The sequence below is a fragment of the Agelaius phoeniceus genome, chromosome 3 (assembly GCF_051311805.1).
Source record: "Agelaius phoeniceus isolate bAgePho1 chromosome 3, bAgePho1.hap1, whole genome shotgun sequence".
Taxonomy (NCBI): domain Eukaryota; kingdom Metazoa; phylum Chordata; class Aves; order Passeriformes; family Icteridae; genus Agelaius; species Agelaius phoeniceus.
Genome location: NC_135267.1, coordinates 508836 through 526214, shown reverse-complemented (window position 1 = coordinate 526214; position 17379 = coordinate 508836). Strand labels below are relative to the sequence as shown.

Genomic DNA, 17379 nt, shown 5'->3' with positions numbered 1-17379 from the left:
TGGGAGGTGTCCCTGCCATGGCAGGGTGGCACTGGATGGGCTTTGAGGTCTTTTCCCACCCAAACCAGTCTGGGACGTTTCTGTGGTAAAATCTGTGGATTTCTGAGTTCCTCAGTGAGCATCTGTAGGTTCAGGGACTTCTGGGGCTCTTTGGTTCAACCTTCCACTTGAAGCAGATGAACTCAATGGTTGGACTCAACTAAAGGTCTTCTCCAACCTAAACAATTCCCTGATCCCACACTTCCAAGCAGGACTGCAGCTGGAATTAGATCAAGTCAGTTCTGGCTTCACGTAGCTTTGGAAACCTCCAGGGGCTGTGGGTCCTGTCCCTCTCTGGGGCAGCTTCTCTGCTGGTTCTGGGCTTCTTTCTTCTGCCCTGTCAAGGTCAGGATTGAAGCTCTTGAGACAGAATTTCACATTCAGACTCAGGTGTTTATTATTTCTCATATGTTTTACAAGTTGTGAGTTCTGCAGCATTCTACTAACAAGTTGCAAAATGGCCAACTGTCTTTCCCTGCAAGGTTAAACTACCCAGTTAAGAAATGACACCTAAATTATTTTCACTTTTAACCCAATAACTGATCACTCAAAGTCTGCAGGGTGGGCTTTTCTGTCCAATTATAAAACACCACCCAAACCCATGGAGAAGAAAGAAGAAGATGGAGAAGAAGAAAGTGAGGAAGGAGAAGGAGAAGGTGGTGAGGGAGAAGAACAAAGTAAAGAAGAAGGATAAGAAGAAGGTGAGGAAGGAGAAGAAGGAGGTGAAGGAGAAGAAGGAGGTGAAGAAGAAGGAGAAGGAGGTGAAGAAGGTGAGCAAGGAGAAGGAGAACAAAGTGAAGAAGAAGGAGAAGAAGAAGAAGAAGAAGAAGAAGAAGAAGAAGAAGAAGAAGAAGAAGGTGAAGAATGAGAAGGAGAAGAAGTTGGTGAGGGAGAAGAAGAAGGAAGAAGAACAAAGTAAAGAAGAAAGAGAAGAAGAAGGTGAGGAAGGAGAAGAAGGAGGTGAAGAAGAAGGAGAAGGTGGTGAAGAAAGACCAGCCACTGCCCTAAAACCTCCATCCTGCCCCATATTTATTACCATATCCTAAAACCCCAAACTCCAAGTTTTCCACCCTGTGACATCACACACTTCTCCCCAAGTCCACACCCACAATCCCAGTGCTCTCAATCAATTCTGGAAACTTCTCCATGGCCTCAGGTCAAATGCAGTGCTCTCCTGGGGCTCAGAGTGTGTCTGTAAAGAAAATCTGAAATTCCCAGCAGCCAGAAATCCAACACTTTTCCAGTGTTCAAGGTGGTGCAGGAGAGGAGGAGGCAGAAGGGAAGTAAAAGGGAAATCCAGCTGTGCTGATCTGCCTGCTGCTGCCCCAGGGGGAAGCAGAGCCAGCACCTTTCCAGATGTGCATGGTCACACATCAGCTGGGGTTTCTGGCTGGGTTTGGGACAGGAATTCCCATGGAGCAGCTGCCCACAGGGGTGGTGAGGCCTCCTTGGGGAGCCTCTCAAAGAGCAGCTGAGGAGGAGCCTGAGCAGCACCCTGGAGGTGCCCTTGGTGCCCCAAACACCCCTCAAGGCCCCTCCCAACCTGTAGGAGCCTGAATGAGGGATGCAGGACTCCAGGCAGCTCTTCCAAATGCAGTTTATTGTATCCAAGAGTTACAACAGTCCAGGGTCATGGGTGGCAGAGCTGTGCCTACAGCTGTCAGCTCCAGCTGCAGACAAACCTGGAGTCCTGCATCCCTCACTCAGGCTCTTACTAATGGTGCCACATGTTGGGTGCCACTGTTAAAGCTTAAATGAGAGATGTGGGACTGCAGGCAGCTCTCCAAAATGCAGTTTATTGCATCCAGGATGTCACAGCAGTCCAGGGCTGTGGGTGACAGAGCTGTGCCCACAGCTGTCAGCTCCAGCTGCAGACAGGCCTGGAGACCCTTTGGTTTTGGTTACACTGCATTCTACACTTTTCTTTTGGTTACAATGCATTCTAGACTTTTCTTATGGTTACAATGCATTCTACACTTTTCTTTTGGTCACAATGCATTCTATATTTTTCTTTGCTGAGCATCTTAATACAGTAGAACCAATCTATACCTTAACTATTATCTATAGCCTATCATTACTGCTATAATTACCATATTCATGTCACTGTTCTCCAATCACTCAAAGTTAGTACACTGCAGTTTAAGTTAGAAGTTGTTTTTCAGTTTTCTTGCAGTTGAAAATTCTGAGACCTTTTTTCTACATTGGCAGTCTTGTTTGCCTGTGCTCTCTTTCTGCTTGATAAAAACATCTTCTTGTCTGGGGTGGGTTTATCCTTTGCTCTAAGCCATAAAAACCCCTTCTAACTCACACACCCTTTGCCTCCTTGGTTATCCAGTCAGACTGGCTCAGCAATTCTTTTCTTCTATATCAAAACTTGCTTCCATCTCTATTCCTTCTTCAGACTCTACATTCAAAAATCTTTCTGCCAAGCACCCATATCTGTGAGACTTTCTTGTCAAACTTTTGTCCTTCCCAACACCAACCCAAATTTTTGAAGGCTTTTTCCACCCCATTCTCCTTTAAAGCCTTCCTCTGTCACAGTGGTTGTAGAAAATTTGGCAGCAGCTCCCCAGAGGGTGGGGGGACCTCCAGCTGAACTGCTGGGCTGAGGGAGGTGGTGGTGAAATCCTCTTGGAGAGCTGGGGAAGGCTCCTATGGGCACTGCTTCCCTTCATCCCAGCCCTCCCCTGGAGCTGATCCCTGCTCAGGGCACAGCTCAGCCCCTGTTCCCTGGAAATGGCATTTTAGGTTAAACCTCACAGCTCTTGTGTACAAGGCTCGATAAGCCAGGGACAATAAATCAAAGTTGGCTCCCAAACATTTCAGGAGCCAGGTCAGAGGTTCCCTCCGTGGTTTTTCTAAATGGAAATCCATCTTGTGTGTCCTCCCGGTGCAGTTTCCAGGAAGGACACGCAATGAGCCAGGAATTCTTGGGGTTTCTGGGGCTGCAGCTCCAAAGCAGAGCCAGAGGAGTTCACAAACCTGTTCAGCTCCACTTCAGCTCTGTTTCCAAAGGGCATCCTGGAGTTCCCTACCCTGGGAGCAGAGCCCAGCACAGCTGTGCCAGGGAATGGGGACACTGAACCCACAGAGGTCCCGTGGTGGCTCTGGGCTGTGCCCAGCCCTGCAGGGGCACAGCTCCGTGTCCTCCCACACCAGGCTGGCACAGCCCTGCTGCCCCTGCTCTCTCAGCAGAGCAGCTCCTTTCCTTTCCTTTCCTTTCCTTTCCTTTCCTTTCCTTTCCTTTCCTTTCCTTTCCTTTCCTTTCCTTTCCTTTCCTTTCCTTTCCTTTCCTTTCCTTTCCTTTCCTTTCCTTTCCTTTCCTTTCCTTTCCTTTCCCTTCCCTTTCCCTTTCCCTCTTTTATCTCTTTCCCTTTTTTTTTTTTCCCTCTTTCCTTTCCCTTTCCTTTTTTCCTTTTTCCCTGGAAAAGTCCCCCCTGAGCCTCCTTTTCTTCAGGCTGAGCCCCTTTCCCAGCCTCTGAGCAGGAAGGAGCCGTCCCCCTCCAAGGTCCTTTCCAGCCCAGGGAGGCTCTGGCAGGTCCCTTTTCCATCCTGGACCTCTTCAGGTGTTGTCCCCCCTCCCTGGGGATGTGGCTCTTGGCATCATCCATGGGAGATGGGATTGTTTCATTCTGGAGAGGGACACCTGGAGGGGTTTGGAGCAGGAGCCACACACTGATGTGCAGCTGTGGCTCAGCCCCAGGTACTTGGGGTCGGGCTCTGCTCCCAGGAACAGGGACAGGACAAGGGGAAATGGCCTCAGGCTGGGCCAGGGCAGGCTCAGGGTGGACATTGGGAACAATTCCCACCTGGAAAGGGCTGTCCTGCCCTGGCACAGCTGCCCAGGCAGGGCTGGCTCCCCATCCCTGGAGGGATTTCAGAGCCCTGTGGCTGTGGCACTTGGGGACAGGAGTCACTGGTGGCCTGGGCAGTGCTGGGGGTGGTTGGACTCCATGGTCTGAGAGGGATTTCCAGCCTCAGGGGCTCCATGGCTCCACAATTCCAGCCTGTCCTCGGGCAGATGCCACAGGAGTTGAGTGCTGCTGAGCTGTGCCAAGGGTGCTGTTTGTCACCACCACCCAGGAGCCCTTTTGGGACCCCAGCTGGGCCAGCACGTGTTTCTAGGAAGGCAAAGCTCAAGGCTCCACTGACCCCACAACTTTCAGATCCCTCTTTGAGCCCCACGAGGCTCAGTCACCCCAGGAGCTGCACGGGGAGGGGGAGCAGTGTGCCCTGGCCCTGTCCCCATGTCCCCATCCCCCTCAGGATGTGCTGTGACCTCACGGGCTGCTGTGACAGCCCCGGTGTTTTCCAGGAACCGTGTCACCCGTGTCACCCGTGGCTGAGGGACGTTCCCAGCCCCGCTGCTCCGCTGGCCGTGGAATGCAAATCAGAGCAGGCAGCTGCTGCCAAGGGTGAAAAACCATTGAAATGAAACCTTCAGGGCTTCGGGCACTTTCTCGAAGAATGTCGGTGTAGGGGGAGTGTCTCAAAGAGGAGCCTTGGTGACAAAAACATTTCCTCTTGTTGGGGTGTGACAGGAGTGGGCAATGCCAGCCTGGGGGTCACGGTGTGCCTTGGTCCAAGGAGTGGGCACACCTAGAGTGGGGGGACAGGGGACAAGGGACAGGGATGGATGGGATTTTGGGATGGAATTGTTCCCTGGGAGGCCCTGGCACAGGGTGCCCAGCCTGGATCCCTGGCAGTGCCCAAGGCCAGGCTGGACACTGGCACACCCTGGCACACTGGGAGGTGTCCCTGCCATGGCAGGGCTGGCACTGGGGGGGCTCTGAGCTCCCTTCCCACCCAACCCAGTTGGGATCCTGGCATCCCAAGGTGCTGCTGCCTGCCATGGCTCCGGCCTGGGCTTCTGATTCTCAGCACACAAATCCTGCGGGGTGCAGATCTGGGGGGTGAAAGGGAAAAACTGAGCTCTGGGCAGAGCCTGGAGCCCCTGGCAGGGCCTGAAGGGGCTCCAGGAGAGCTGCAGAGGGACTGGGGACAAGGCCTGCGGGGACAGGAGCCAGGGAATGGCTCCCAGTGCCACAGGGCAGGGCTGGGTGGGAAATTGGGAATTGGGAATTGTGCCCTGGCAGGGTGGGCAGGCCCTGGCACAGGGTGCCCAGCCTGGATCCCTGGCAGTGCCCAAGGCCAGGCTGGACACTGGCACACCCTGGCACACTGGGAGGTGTCCCTGCCATGGCAGGGCTGGCACTGGATGGAATTTAAGCCCCCTTCTCACCCAAACCACTCAGGGATTCTGGGCTTCTCTTACAAAGCCCAGCCAGGCCCTGTGGGCAGCACACACCAGGTACAAACCAGAGCTCCATTTTTTAGGGTCACAGAGGCAATAACCCCATGTCAGCCCTGTCCTGTCCCCCCGTCCTTGCCCTGCCTGTCACCCTGTGCCAGCCCAGGCTGGCCCCACAGGCCCCTCAGTGGCATGGGGAGCCTGGTCAAGTGAGCCTGACAGAGTTCCCTGCCCGGAACCAGAAGCCCAGGTTTTTTGGGATTTTTGGCACCTGACAGAGCCCTGGGCTGTCCCTCAGCACGGAGGGGACACCACCAGCCCTGTTGGGGACAGCACTGTCACCTCTGCTGCAGAGCTGCTCTGGAGGTTCTTGGGATAGCACAGCAGGAATGGGGTGGCCTGGACTGGAAGAAAATGTAAAATGAGATCTAAAAATTCACTCTTTCAGCAGAAAGTCAAATTATATGACTATACCTAAAATACCAGTGTAAAAATACATAAAATATCTATATATGTAATATATTAAATATCTATAATGTAATGTATAAATATATACGTATTATATAAATTTTTATATGATACATATATAAATATATTTTAAAATCTAAATTTTCATACAGATATGCATAATTTATAAAATATAAAAATATTTTATAAATATATAGAATACATATTATATAAAATATATACACTGTATAAAAATATATTTTTATATAAATATAAAAATATATTTGTAGTATATAAATACTATATATTTATATATAGTAAATATATAGTATTTATATACTACAAATATATTTGTAATACATTTGCAGTATATAAATACTATATATAAATATATAGATATTACTTTTGTATAAATATATATGTAATATATTATTCTATTACATATATAAATTATATAAGTATATATAATATATTAATATATCCATATGTAAAATGTACATATATAAGCATACAATATAAATATATAAATAAATATATAAATAAATCTGAATAAATATATAAATACCTACATATGTACTATATAAATATATAAATCCTTGCATAAAACATACAGAGCATGTGATTTCATAAAAAACATCTCAAACCAGATAAAAATAGATAAAAATACATGAAAATACATCACAATTTAAAAATAAGTAAATGAAGCTCTACGCCCGTGGTGCCACCACCTCCCACAGCAGCCCCCACCCGTGCATCACATCCCATCCCATCCCTGCTTACATTGCAACAGGAGCTCTCTGGGGGACAGGCTGTTCCTGCCCATTGCCCTGTGTGTGTCTGTGTGTGTTGTGCAGCCAGGCTGTCCCTGCCCGTGTTCCTGTCACCAGTGTGTGTTTGGGGCCCAGGCTCTCCCTGCCCGTGTCCCTGTCACCAGTGTGTGTTTGGGGCCCAGGCTGTCCCTGCCCGTGTCCCTGTCACCAGTGTGTGTTTGGGGCCCAGGCTGTCCCTGCCCGTGTCCCTGTCACCAGTGTGTGTTTGGGGCCCAGGCTCTCCCTGCCCGTGTCCCTGTCACCAGTGTGTGTTTGAGACCCAAGCTCTCCCTGTTTGGGGCCCAGGCTCTCCCTGCCCGTTGCCCTGTGTGTGTTTGGAGCCCAGGCTCTCCCTGTTTAGGGCCCAGGCTGTCCCTACACGTTGCCCGGTGCCTGTTTGGGGCCCAGGCTCTCCCTGTTTGGGGCCCAGGCTGTCCCTACACGTTGCCTGGTGCCTGTTTGGGGCCCAGGCTCTCCCTGTCCTGTCACCTGTGCGTGTTTGGGGCCCAGGCTCTCCCTCTTTGGGGCCCAGGCTCTCCCTGCCCATGTCCCTGTGTATGTTCGGGGCCCAGGCTCTCCCTGCTCCTTGCCCTGTGTGTGTCTGTGTGTATTTAAGGCCCAGGCTCTCCCTGCCCGTGTGTCTGTGTGTGTCTGTGTATTTAGGGCCCAGGCTCTCCCTGCTCCTTGCCCTGTATGTGTTTGGGCCCCAGGCTCTCCCTGCCCATTTCCAGGTGCCTGTCTGTGTATTTAGGGCCCAGGCTCTCCCTGCCCGTTTCCAGGTGCCTGTCTGTGTATTTAGGGCCCAGACTCTCCCTGCACCTTGCCCTGTGCCTGTCTGTGTGTGTTTGTTCCCTTGGGGCCGGTGCCAGCCGTGCCCCCGTGCCAAGGGCTCTCTGTGTCTCCGCAGGCGCAGGCCGCGGGCTCGGCCCAGCCCTCGCCCACCCATGGCCGCCCACCCGCCGGGCCCGTGGCCCCACGATCAGCCTCAGCTGGCTCCACACCCACACACGGAGCCCAGGACGCGCTGCCAGGACTCGGGGGCGACGTGCACGAGGCCTTCACACAAGGTGACAACCATGGGGACGAGCCACCGTGGGAAGGAGTGAGCTTGGGGAGGAACTGTGCCCTGGGAGGGTGCCCAGAGCAGCTGTGGCTGCACCTGGATCCCTGGCAGTGCCCAAGGCCAGGCTGGACATTGGGGTTGGAGCACCTGGCACACTGGGAGGTGTCCCTGCCATGGCAGGGCTGGCACTGGGGGGGCTCTGAGCTCCCTTCCCACCCAACCCAGTTGGGATCCTGGCATCCCAAGGTGCTGCTGCCTGCCATGGCTCCGGCCTGGGCTTCTGATTCTCAGCACACAAATCCTGGGGGGTGCAGATCTGGGGGGTGAAAGGGAAAAACTGAGCTCTGGGCAGAGCCTGGAGCCACTGCCAGGGCCTGAAGGGGCTCCAGGAGAGCTGCAGAGGGACTGGGGACAAGGCCTGGAGGGACAGGAGCCAGGGAATGGCTCCCAGTGCCACAGGGCAGGGCTGGATGGGATCTTGGGAATGGGGGATTGTGCCCTGGCAGGGTGGGCAGGCCCTGGCACAGGGTGCCCAGCCTGGATCCCTGGCAGTGCCCAAGGCCAGGCTGGACACTGGGCTGGGAGCAGCCTGGGACAGGGGAAGGTGTCCCTGGAGGTTTTGGAACCAGGTGATCTTTAAGGTCCTTCCCACCCACACCATCCCCTGATCCCACGTACAACACACACATAACTCACCTTGTCAAGGCAATCATCACAAACCCCTTTCCTGTGCCCAAACTGGGGGCACACTTTGAATCTTTTGAACTTAATGAAGTTAATTTCTGTGAAGATGATCTTCCCTGAAGGGAAGTTACGCCCACAAATCATTTAAGAATGAAACCTTACAAACCTGCCGTGTTTACAAATCTGATGGTTGGACTGCCAGAAGAAACACAAGGGGTTTCAATGCTCTTTTCTCCTTGTTGGTCCATCCAGAGCTTTTCATCTTTAGTGCTCCAGGAGCATCCTGGAGTGTGGAGCTGGGAGCAGCACAGCAGCAGGGCCTGGTGTTCCCATCTCGGGCAGACGTGGAGGTTCTTTGTGGACATCCCCTCTTGGAAGCTGCACCTCCACCTGTCCTTGATGTTCTCCTCTCTGCCAGTGGAGAAAGGACAGAGAATCCTCCTGTCCCTATGGCACAGGTGTGGGCAGAGGCAAGGGATGGGCAGCAATCCACAAGGGTTGGACTTGATGGTCTTGGAGGACTTTTCCAACCTCAATATTTCTGTGATAATCCCTGTGGACCTCATGGTGTTCCCTGGGAAATCCTGCTGGGATTCACATGCCTGATTCCTGGGCAGTGAATGAGAACCCTCACCTAATGCAGAGGTGGTTTTTGTTTCTGTAAAATCTGACAGGTCACCTCAGCAGAAGGTGGTTTCTCATCCCAGGGAGGGAAGGTTGTGAACGGAAGCATCAAATCCCTTTATCAGGTGGCCAGGATCCTTCTGCAAACAAACCAAACATGGGAAGGAACCTGGCAGAAGCAATGCTGCACCTCAAACCAAACAGGCTGTAGGTAACAGGGTGTATTTATCAGTGCTCAGTGCAGGTGTGACAGGTTTTAGTGTGTATTTATCAGTGCTCAGTGCAGGTGTGACAGGTTTTAGTGTGTATTCATCAGTGGAGGTGTGACAGGCACAGTGTGTATTTGTCAGTGCTCACTGCAGGTGTGACAGGTACAGTGTGTATTTATCAGTGCTCAGTGCAGGTGTGACAGGCACAGTGTGTATTTATCAGTGCTCAGTGCAGGTGTAACAGGTTTTAGTGTGTATTTATCAGTGCTCTGATATCACACTCTGCAGGTGTGACAGGTACAGTGTGTATTTATCCGTGCTCACTGCAGGTGTAACAGGCACAGTGTGTATTTATCAGTGCTCACTGCAGGTGTAACAGGTTTTAGTGTGTATTTATCAGTGCTCACTGCAGGTGTAACAGGTTTTAGTGTGTATTTATCAGTGCTCACTGCAGGTGTAACAGGTTTTAGTGTGTATTTATCAGTGCTCACTGCAGGTGTAACAGGTTTTAGTGTGTATTTATCAGTGCTCACTGGATTTGGCCTTCTGGAATGATCTCCGCCCTGGCCTGAAGGAGGTGCTGCCAGAAGGAGGTGATGGAAGAGGCTGTAAAATGGCAGCAGAAGAGCAGGAGTGCCCGTGGGCACCTCAGGACTGACAGTGGGGCACCTCAGGAGTGCCAGCGGACACATCAAGAGTGCCGGTGGGCATCTCATGAGTGCCAGTGGACACCTAACTGGTGCAAATGAGCACCTAACTGGTGCCAGTGGACATCTCAGGAGTGCCAGTGAACACCTAGCTGGTGCAAATGAACACCTAACTGGTGCCAGTGGACATCTCAGGAGTGCCAGTGAACACCTAACTGGTGCAAATGAACACCTAACTGGTGCCAGTGGACATCTCAGGAGTGCCAGTGAACACCTAGCTGGTGCAAATGAACACCTAACTGGTGCCAGTGGACACGTCAGAGGTGCCAGTGGGCATCTCATGAGTGCCAGTGGACACCTAACTGGTGCAAATGAACACCTAACTGGTGCCAGTGGACACATAAGGAGTGCCAGTGGGCACGTCAAGAGTGCCAGTGGGCACCTCAGGAGTGCCAGTGAGCACTTCTACCTGGTTTTTGTGCTGCAGCAGCAGCAGGAATGCTGTGGGATGGCCCCTCTGAGCCCTGCAGCTGCTCTGGGAGAAGGACATGCCTTCTCCTCATGCCATGGGCAGGAGCAGAGAGCAGAGCAGCCTTTCCAGGAGGCAGGATGCCAACACCAGCAGTCAGCGCCCCATCTGTGCTGGGGTGTCCAGTTCCCTCCTCTCCATCTCCACAGTGAGTTTGGTGGTGCAGCCCAGAGTTCTCTGCTGATTTCCTCAGCACTGCCTCTCCTTCCCCCTGTGCAGGATCCATTCTGAGCCCAGGATGGGGACAGAGCTCCCTCTCCTTTCCCCTGTGCAGGATCCATTCTGAGCCCAGGATGGGGACAGAGCTCCCTCTCCTCTCCCCTGTGCAGGATCCCTTTCTGTGCAGGATCCATTCTGAGCCCAGGATGGGGACAGAGCTCCCTCTCCTCTCCCCTGTGCAGGATCCCTTTCTGTGCAGGATCCATTCTGAGCCCAGGATGGGGACAGAGCTCCCTGAGCCCCAGGAGCACCCCAGGATCCATTTCATGCTCTCCCTGCCCCATGTTTGTGAGCAGCACAAGAGAGGGAATGGTCCTCGAGTTGCTTGGAGCCCCTGATTATGGCAGGACATGCAGATGCTGCATCTTAGCTCATTTTCCAGCCTTCCCTGGTGTCCCTGTTGGTTCTGTGTCCATCTGCCTTTTCCTGGGAAGGTGCAGAAGCCATGGCAAGGCAAACCCCTCCAGCAGAGTCACCCCACAATGTTCTTCACCTCCTCCTTCAGCTGATGGATCCATCAGGGGCTCCTGGCTGCCTCTGCCTAAGGACTGCCCCTTCCTCAGGACCTGCTGGGGCTTTCCCGGGTTTTTATCTCATGGCTTTCCCAAGTTTTCAACTAGTGTCTTTTCCAGGTTTTTATCTTGTGACTTTCCCAGGTTTTTATCTTGTGGCTTTCCCAAGTTTTCAACTAGTGCTTTTCCAGGTTTTTATCTTGTGTCTTTTCCAGGTTTTTAACTTGTGGCTTTCCCAGGTTTTTAATTAGTTGCTTTCCCAGGTTTTTAACTTGTGGCTTTCCCAGGTTTTTAACTTGTGGCTTTCCCAGGTTTTTAATTAGTGGCTTTCCAGGTTTTTAACTTGTGGCTTTCCCAGGTTTTTAACACCTGACAGCATCCCAGATATGTGTTGTGAGGAACCAGGTGTCAGTGGGGACCAAAACAAACACAAGACATCCCTCAGCACCCTGATTCTACTTCAACAAAAGCATTTCAAGTACTCCTGCTAGCTTCTCCACATCCACCAGACATTAAAAATGTCACGGTGGCACCTCTCGCTGTGCTGAGGGCACAGAGGGCAGGGACACCAAGGGCTCCTTTTCCCTCCCACGAGCTGCCCCATTATTGGGGGGAACTCTGGAACAGGAAAGCTTTCAAGAACTGAACCCTGGAGATCTTGGTCTTACAGTCCTGAGATTAGAAAAGTGCCCTCCTTAGATGATCTCCTGATGTTCCACTCAGCAGAGGATCACCAAGGCCTGCACTGGGATGGTGACCAAGTGTAGGTTTAGAATAAAACCTGGTGGTTCCTGGGTGAAATACTCGGATACAGAGGCCACCATCTCGTTAGAAAATCAATTCTGCTGTTGACCATCTTGGAAGAGAAGAAGACGTCCCTGGGGAACCCTCAGATCCACCACTGCCCACAGCAAGGTTCCTCTCATGACAGCCATGGTGGGCCTGATTCTCTTGCAGGAGAAAATCCTGCAAGAGCAGACTCTGCCATCATTTTCCTGGAATGCTCCTCCCAGAAAGGCAATCTGCACAATTAGTGCTGTTCCATATTAATCACACAAAATCTGGCAGGGCCGAGGCCGGCAGAGAGCACAGGAAGCAGGAGAAAATGTCCATTTCTTCACTTAATAAAATAATTGATTGTCCCAGGCAGGAGATGTCTGGGTGGGCTTGGTGACATTGTCCAGCTGCTCCACAGCAGGGACACCACCCCAAGCTGCTCCAGCCTGGCCTTGAGCCCCTCCAGGGATGGGCACATCCCTGATCCAAGGGGGTCGTGGCCTTCAGGAGGCCCCACACAGCCCTGTGGGGTGATCCCTGTGTCAGTTTGTGGTAGAAAAAAAAATTTAAATAATTTTTTAGACATTTTAAAAATAATTTTTTATTGATAATATAAAGAAATAAAGTTTAAAATTTTCTCTTTTTTTATTAAATTTTCTTTTATTTTCCTTTTAAAATATTAAACCTACTTTACCTTTCTCCTAAATCTATCTCACAACAACAAAAAAAAAATTAATAATTAACCAGCAGTAAAACACACCATACTCAAAAAAAACCTCAAAAAAATCTAAAATTAACAAACCAAAACCACTACACAAAATTAGTGGGGTTTTTTTGTTGTTGTTAATTAAAAAAAAGAGGTTTTAAGTTTTTTTATCTTTGACATGTGTGTTTCACAAAAACATACTTCGTTTTTTAGTAGTTTAATAGACTATGAGTTATACAAAAAGTTTTGTATTACTTTCCTAAATTTCTTTTTATTCCAAACAATAACACAGCTGTGTGCCCGTGCTCTCCTGGCTCTTCTGGCCCAGCCGTGGCCACTGGTGAGGGGGCCACTGGTGGTCACTGGTACTGTCCAGCAGGGTGACCAGGGCACTGCTGCTGCTGTCCAGGGTGACCAGGTCACTGCTGCTGTCCAGGGTGACCATGGCACTGCTGTCCAGGGTGACCAGGACAGTGCTGCTGTCCAGGGTGACCAGGACCCTGCTGCTGTCCAGGGTGACCAGGGCACTGCCGGTGCTGTCCAGGGTGACCAGGACCCTGCTGCTGTCCAGGGTGACCAGAGCACTGCTGCTGTCCAGGGTGACCAGGGCACTGCTGCTGCTGGCCAGGGTGACCAGGGCACTGCTGCTGTCCAGGGTGATCAGGGCACTGCTGCTGCTGTCCAGGGTGATCAGGGCACTGCTGCTGTCCAGGGTGACCAGGGCATTGCTGCTGTCCAGGGTGACCAGGGCATTGCTGCTGTCCAGGGTGACCAGGGCACTGCTGCTGCTGTCCAGGGTGACCAGGGCACTGCTGCTGCTGGCCAGGGTGACCAGGACCCTGCTGCTGCTGGCCAGGGTGACCAGGGCACTGCTATCCAGGGTGACCAGGGAGTGTCCAGGCAGCTCAGGGTGACCAGGGCCAGCACAGAGCCCTTTGAGGAAGAGGATTCCTTCCTCCAGGAAGGGGGAGAATTCCAACACTCGATCCCACTCACAGCCCTGAGGGTGGGAGGAGCAGCCAGGGGCTGTCACTGCCACTGTCACTGTCCCAGGGTGACCAGGGCATGGGGCACACGGGGCTGGTCCAGGGGCAATCTCCATCTCCCCTGAAACAGGAGTCTCTTCAAGCCAGGTCTCATAAGCTTCTGGAGATTCATTTCACACCCAAGATAACTCAGCTTATTTTTATGCCTTAGAAGGCATAAAATCAGCAAGACGGTTTTCGTGGCAGTGTTAGAAACAAAAAAGTTTTAATAAAAGGCAAAATAATAAACTCTTTGCAGAGAAAAACTAATCTAAGTGCAAGAAACCCTCTTACCCCTGGTAAAACACCTCACAACAGCCATCAGTTTCTTAGTTCTCTTCTTTTTCTAGTAAATTGCCTGAGCAAGACTTTTTAGCTCCTGTCCAATTAACTATCCTTAAGTTTAAAATGAAGTCCCCCAAGCCCTATAAAACACCTTTTTCACTTAATCAGAAAGAAAAACTTCTAAACTTATTTCCTTTTTAAAAAGACAAAAGATAGTTTTGTCACTCCATCGACAAAAACCACATTCCTGTACTCCCCTGCTGTGGGAGCCAGCCCAGGCGGGGACAGGGGACACCTGGGGACAGTGGCAGTGCAGCTCCTGCTGATCCTCTGTGTGTGCCCTGCCACTGTCACTGTCACTGTCACTGTCACTGGGTGACCAGTGCATGGGGCAGGGGCTGTTCCAGAGGGAATCTCCATCTCCATCTCCTCTGCTGTGGGAGCCAGCCCAGGTGGGGACAGGGGACACCTGGGGACAGTGGCAGTGCAGCTCCTGCTGATGCTGTGTGTGTGTCACTGTCACTGTCACTGTCACAGGGTGGCCAGGGCATGGGGCACACAGGGCTTTTCCAGAGGGAATCTCCATCTCCATCTCCCCTGCTTTGGGACCCAGCCCAGATGGGGACAGGGGGCCCTGGGGGCAGTGGCAGTGCAGCCCCTGATGATGCTGTGCGTGTGTCACTGTCACTGTCACTGTCACAGGGTGGCCAGGGCATGGGGCACACAGGGCTTTTCCAGAGGGAATCTCCATCTCCATCTCCCCTGCTTTGGGAGCCAGCCCAGATGGGGACAGGGGGCCCTGGGGGCAGTGGCAGTGCAGTCTCTGCTGACCCTCTGTGTGTGTCACTGTCACTGTCACTGTCACTGTCACAGGGTCACCAGGGCATGGGGCATACGGGGCTGTTCCAGGGTGAATCTCCTCCATCTCCCCTGTTTTGGGAATCAGCCCAGGTGGGGCCAGGGGACACTGGACAGTGGCAGTGTAGCTCCTGCTGGTGCTGTGTGTGTGTCACTGTCACTGTCACTGTCACTGTCACTGTCCCAGGGTGATCAGGGCATGGGGCAGGGGCTGTTCTGAGGTGAATCTCCTCCATGTCCCCTGCTTTGGGAGCCACTCCAGGCGGGGACAGGGGGCCCTGGGGACAGTGGCAGTGGCAGTGCAGCCCTGCTGATCCTCTGTGTATGCCACTGTCACTGTCACTGTCACTGGGTGACCAGTGCATGGGGCAGGGGCTGTTCCAGAGGGAATCTCCATCTCCATCTCCCCTGCTGTGGGAGCCAGCCCAGGTGGGGACAGGGGACATCTGGGGACAGTGGCAGTGCAGCCCCTGATGATGCTCTGTGTGCGTCACTGTCACTGTCACTGTCACAGGATGACCAGGACATGAGGCACACAGGGGCTGTTCTGGGATGAATCTCCTCCATCTCCATCTCCCCTGCTGTGGGAGCCACTCCAGGCGGGGACAGGGGGCCCTGGGGACAGTGGCAGTGGCAGTGGCAGTGCAGCCCTGCTGATGCTGTGTGTGTCCCTGGGTGAATCTCCTCCATGTCCCCTGCTGTGGGAGCCAGCCCAGGCGGGGACAGGGGGCCCTGGGGACAGTGGCAGTGGCAGTGGCAGTGGCAGTGCAGCCCTGCTGACCCTCTGTGTGTCCCTGCCAGGTACGAGGAGGAACCTGCGCAATGACCTGCTGGTGGCAGCTGACTCCATCACCAACACCATGTCCTCGCTGGTGAAGGAGCTGCACTCAGGTAAGGGCTGAGCCACAGGGAGAGCTGGGAGCCACAGCTTGAAGATTTGCCCTCAGGTTTATTTCCTGTTAAAGTTGGTTTTCTATTACCTTTCATTTCTGTTGAAACTGGGTTTTCTGTAACATGAGGTTGCATGTCCTTAGTGACAAATCGTTTTTATAGCCAGCACCACTGGCCTGGGCAATGCTAGGTGATGACCTCAATGACAGAGTCACGAGGCAGAGCAGGTTTTTGGGGTGAGTGTCCCCAAATTCCTGCAATACCTGGGCAGCAGGTGAGACCCTCTGCCTCGACTCCCCATCAGATGATGCAACCACATCTCAATAACTGTACAGGAGGCCAGTTTCATCCCTTGTGGTTAAACAATGACATGGAAAACAGATAATTACTCCCTCTGAGCCTCTTCCCCGTGACAGGGCAGCTGAACACCCCTCTGGGGCTGGGGCAGGTCCTGCCTCTCCCAGGGAAGTGTCCCCTGGCCCTTGTCAGCAGCAGGGCTGGGACCATGCAGTGCTCCAGCACTAAATCCTGCTTCCAGGAGGGATTTCTCCATGGAAAGAAAGGGTTGTCAGCCTCTGAGAGGAGCTCTCCAGGGTGCAGTGCCATCCCTGCAGGTGCCCAAGGACAGACTGAAACCAGTGCTCTGGGCTGGTGACAAACAGGAGAGCAGTCACAGCTTGGAATCTGTGGAGGCCCTTGGGCAAGGTGAAGGTGCTGTGGTTCTGGTCTGGGCAGGTTTTGCTGCTGAGGAGGAGGAAGGGAAGTGCCCTGTGTCTGTTCCTGTTCTTTGGCAAGGTGAAGGTGCTGTGGTTCTGTTCTGGGCTGGTTTTGCTGCAGAGAAAGAAGAGAGGTGCCCCGTGTCTGTTCCTGCTCTTTGGCAAGGTGAAGGATGCTGTGGTTCTGTTCTGGGCTGGTTTTGGTGATGAGGAGGAGGAAGGGAATTGTCCTGTGTCTGTTCCTGTTCTTTGGCAAGGTGAAGGATGCTGTGGTTCTGTTCTGGGCTGGTTTGGGTGCTGAGGAGGAGGAAGGGAAGTGTCCTGTGTCTGTTCCTGTCCTTTAGCAAGGTGAAGGTGCTGTGGTTCTGTTCTGAGCTGGATTTGGTGCTGAGGACGAGGAAGGGAATTGTCCTGTGTCTGTTCCTGTTCTTTGGCAAGGTGAAGGTGCTGTGGTTCTGTTCTGAGCTGGATTTGGTGCTGAGGAGGAGGAAGGGAATTGTCCTGTGTCTGTTCCTGCTCTTTAGCAAGGTGAAGGATGCTGTGGTTCTGTTCTGAGCTGGTTTTGGTGATGAGGAGGGAGGGAATTGTCCTGTGTCTGTTCCTGCTCCCTGCTGGAGCCAGCACCAAATTCCCCACATGTTTTGGGTGACCCACAAGGCTCTGCCATGGTGGTGGTGGAGCCTCCAGGGATGAACAGGGGGGGTCTCACTGCCCAGCAGTAAATCCCCCTCCAGCCCCATGTCCTGGCAGCAGAGGCAGCTCGAGTTAATAAAGTTGTCCATGGATGACACAGCACCAGCAGGGCCGTGCCAAGGCCACCAGCTCCCCCATAAATCACCTCAGCTCTGCCCCCGAGGCTCAAACACAGAGAACAAACCTCTGCCCAGAGTCTGCACTCGTCCCTTTTTGCTTTCCAGAGCAGAGGGAGTGTTGTAGAATCACAGAATTGTGGAATAGCCTGAGTCAGAGACACAGGGATCATGGAGTCCAGCTCCTGGCCCTGCCCAGGACACCCCAACAATCCCAGCCTGTGCCTGAGGCCATTGTCCACAGCTTTCCCTGCTCTCCATCCCAAAGCCCCTGACACA

At 52.6% G+C, this 17379-nt stretch overlaps 1 protein-coding gene across 7 annotated transcripts in view; it reads left to right on the top strand.

The window, feature by feature from the left end:
- DTNB (dystrobrevin beta) overlaps nucleotides 1-17379 on the top strand; it is a 158747-nt gene that overhangs the window by 128529 nt on the left and 12839 nt on the right. For all 7 annotated transcript variants that reach the window (XM_077176406.1, XM_077176407.1, XM_077176404.1 and 4 more), the window contains 2 exons: nucleotides 7454-7613; nucleotides 15486-15575. In XM_077176406.1, coding sequence (XP_077032521.1) covers nucleotides 7454-7613; nucleotides 15486-15575 — 250 coding nt within the window. The remainder of the gene's footprint in view (nucleotides 1-7453; nucleotides 7614-15485; nucleotides 15576-17379) is intronic.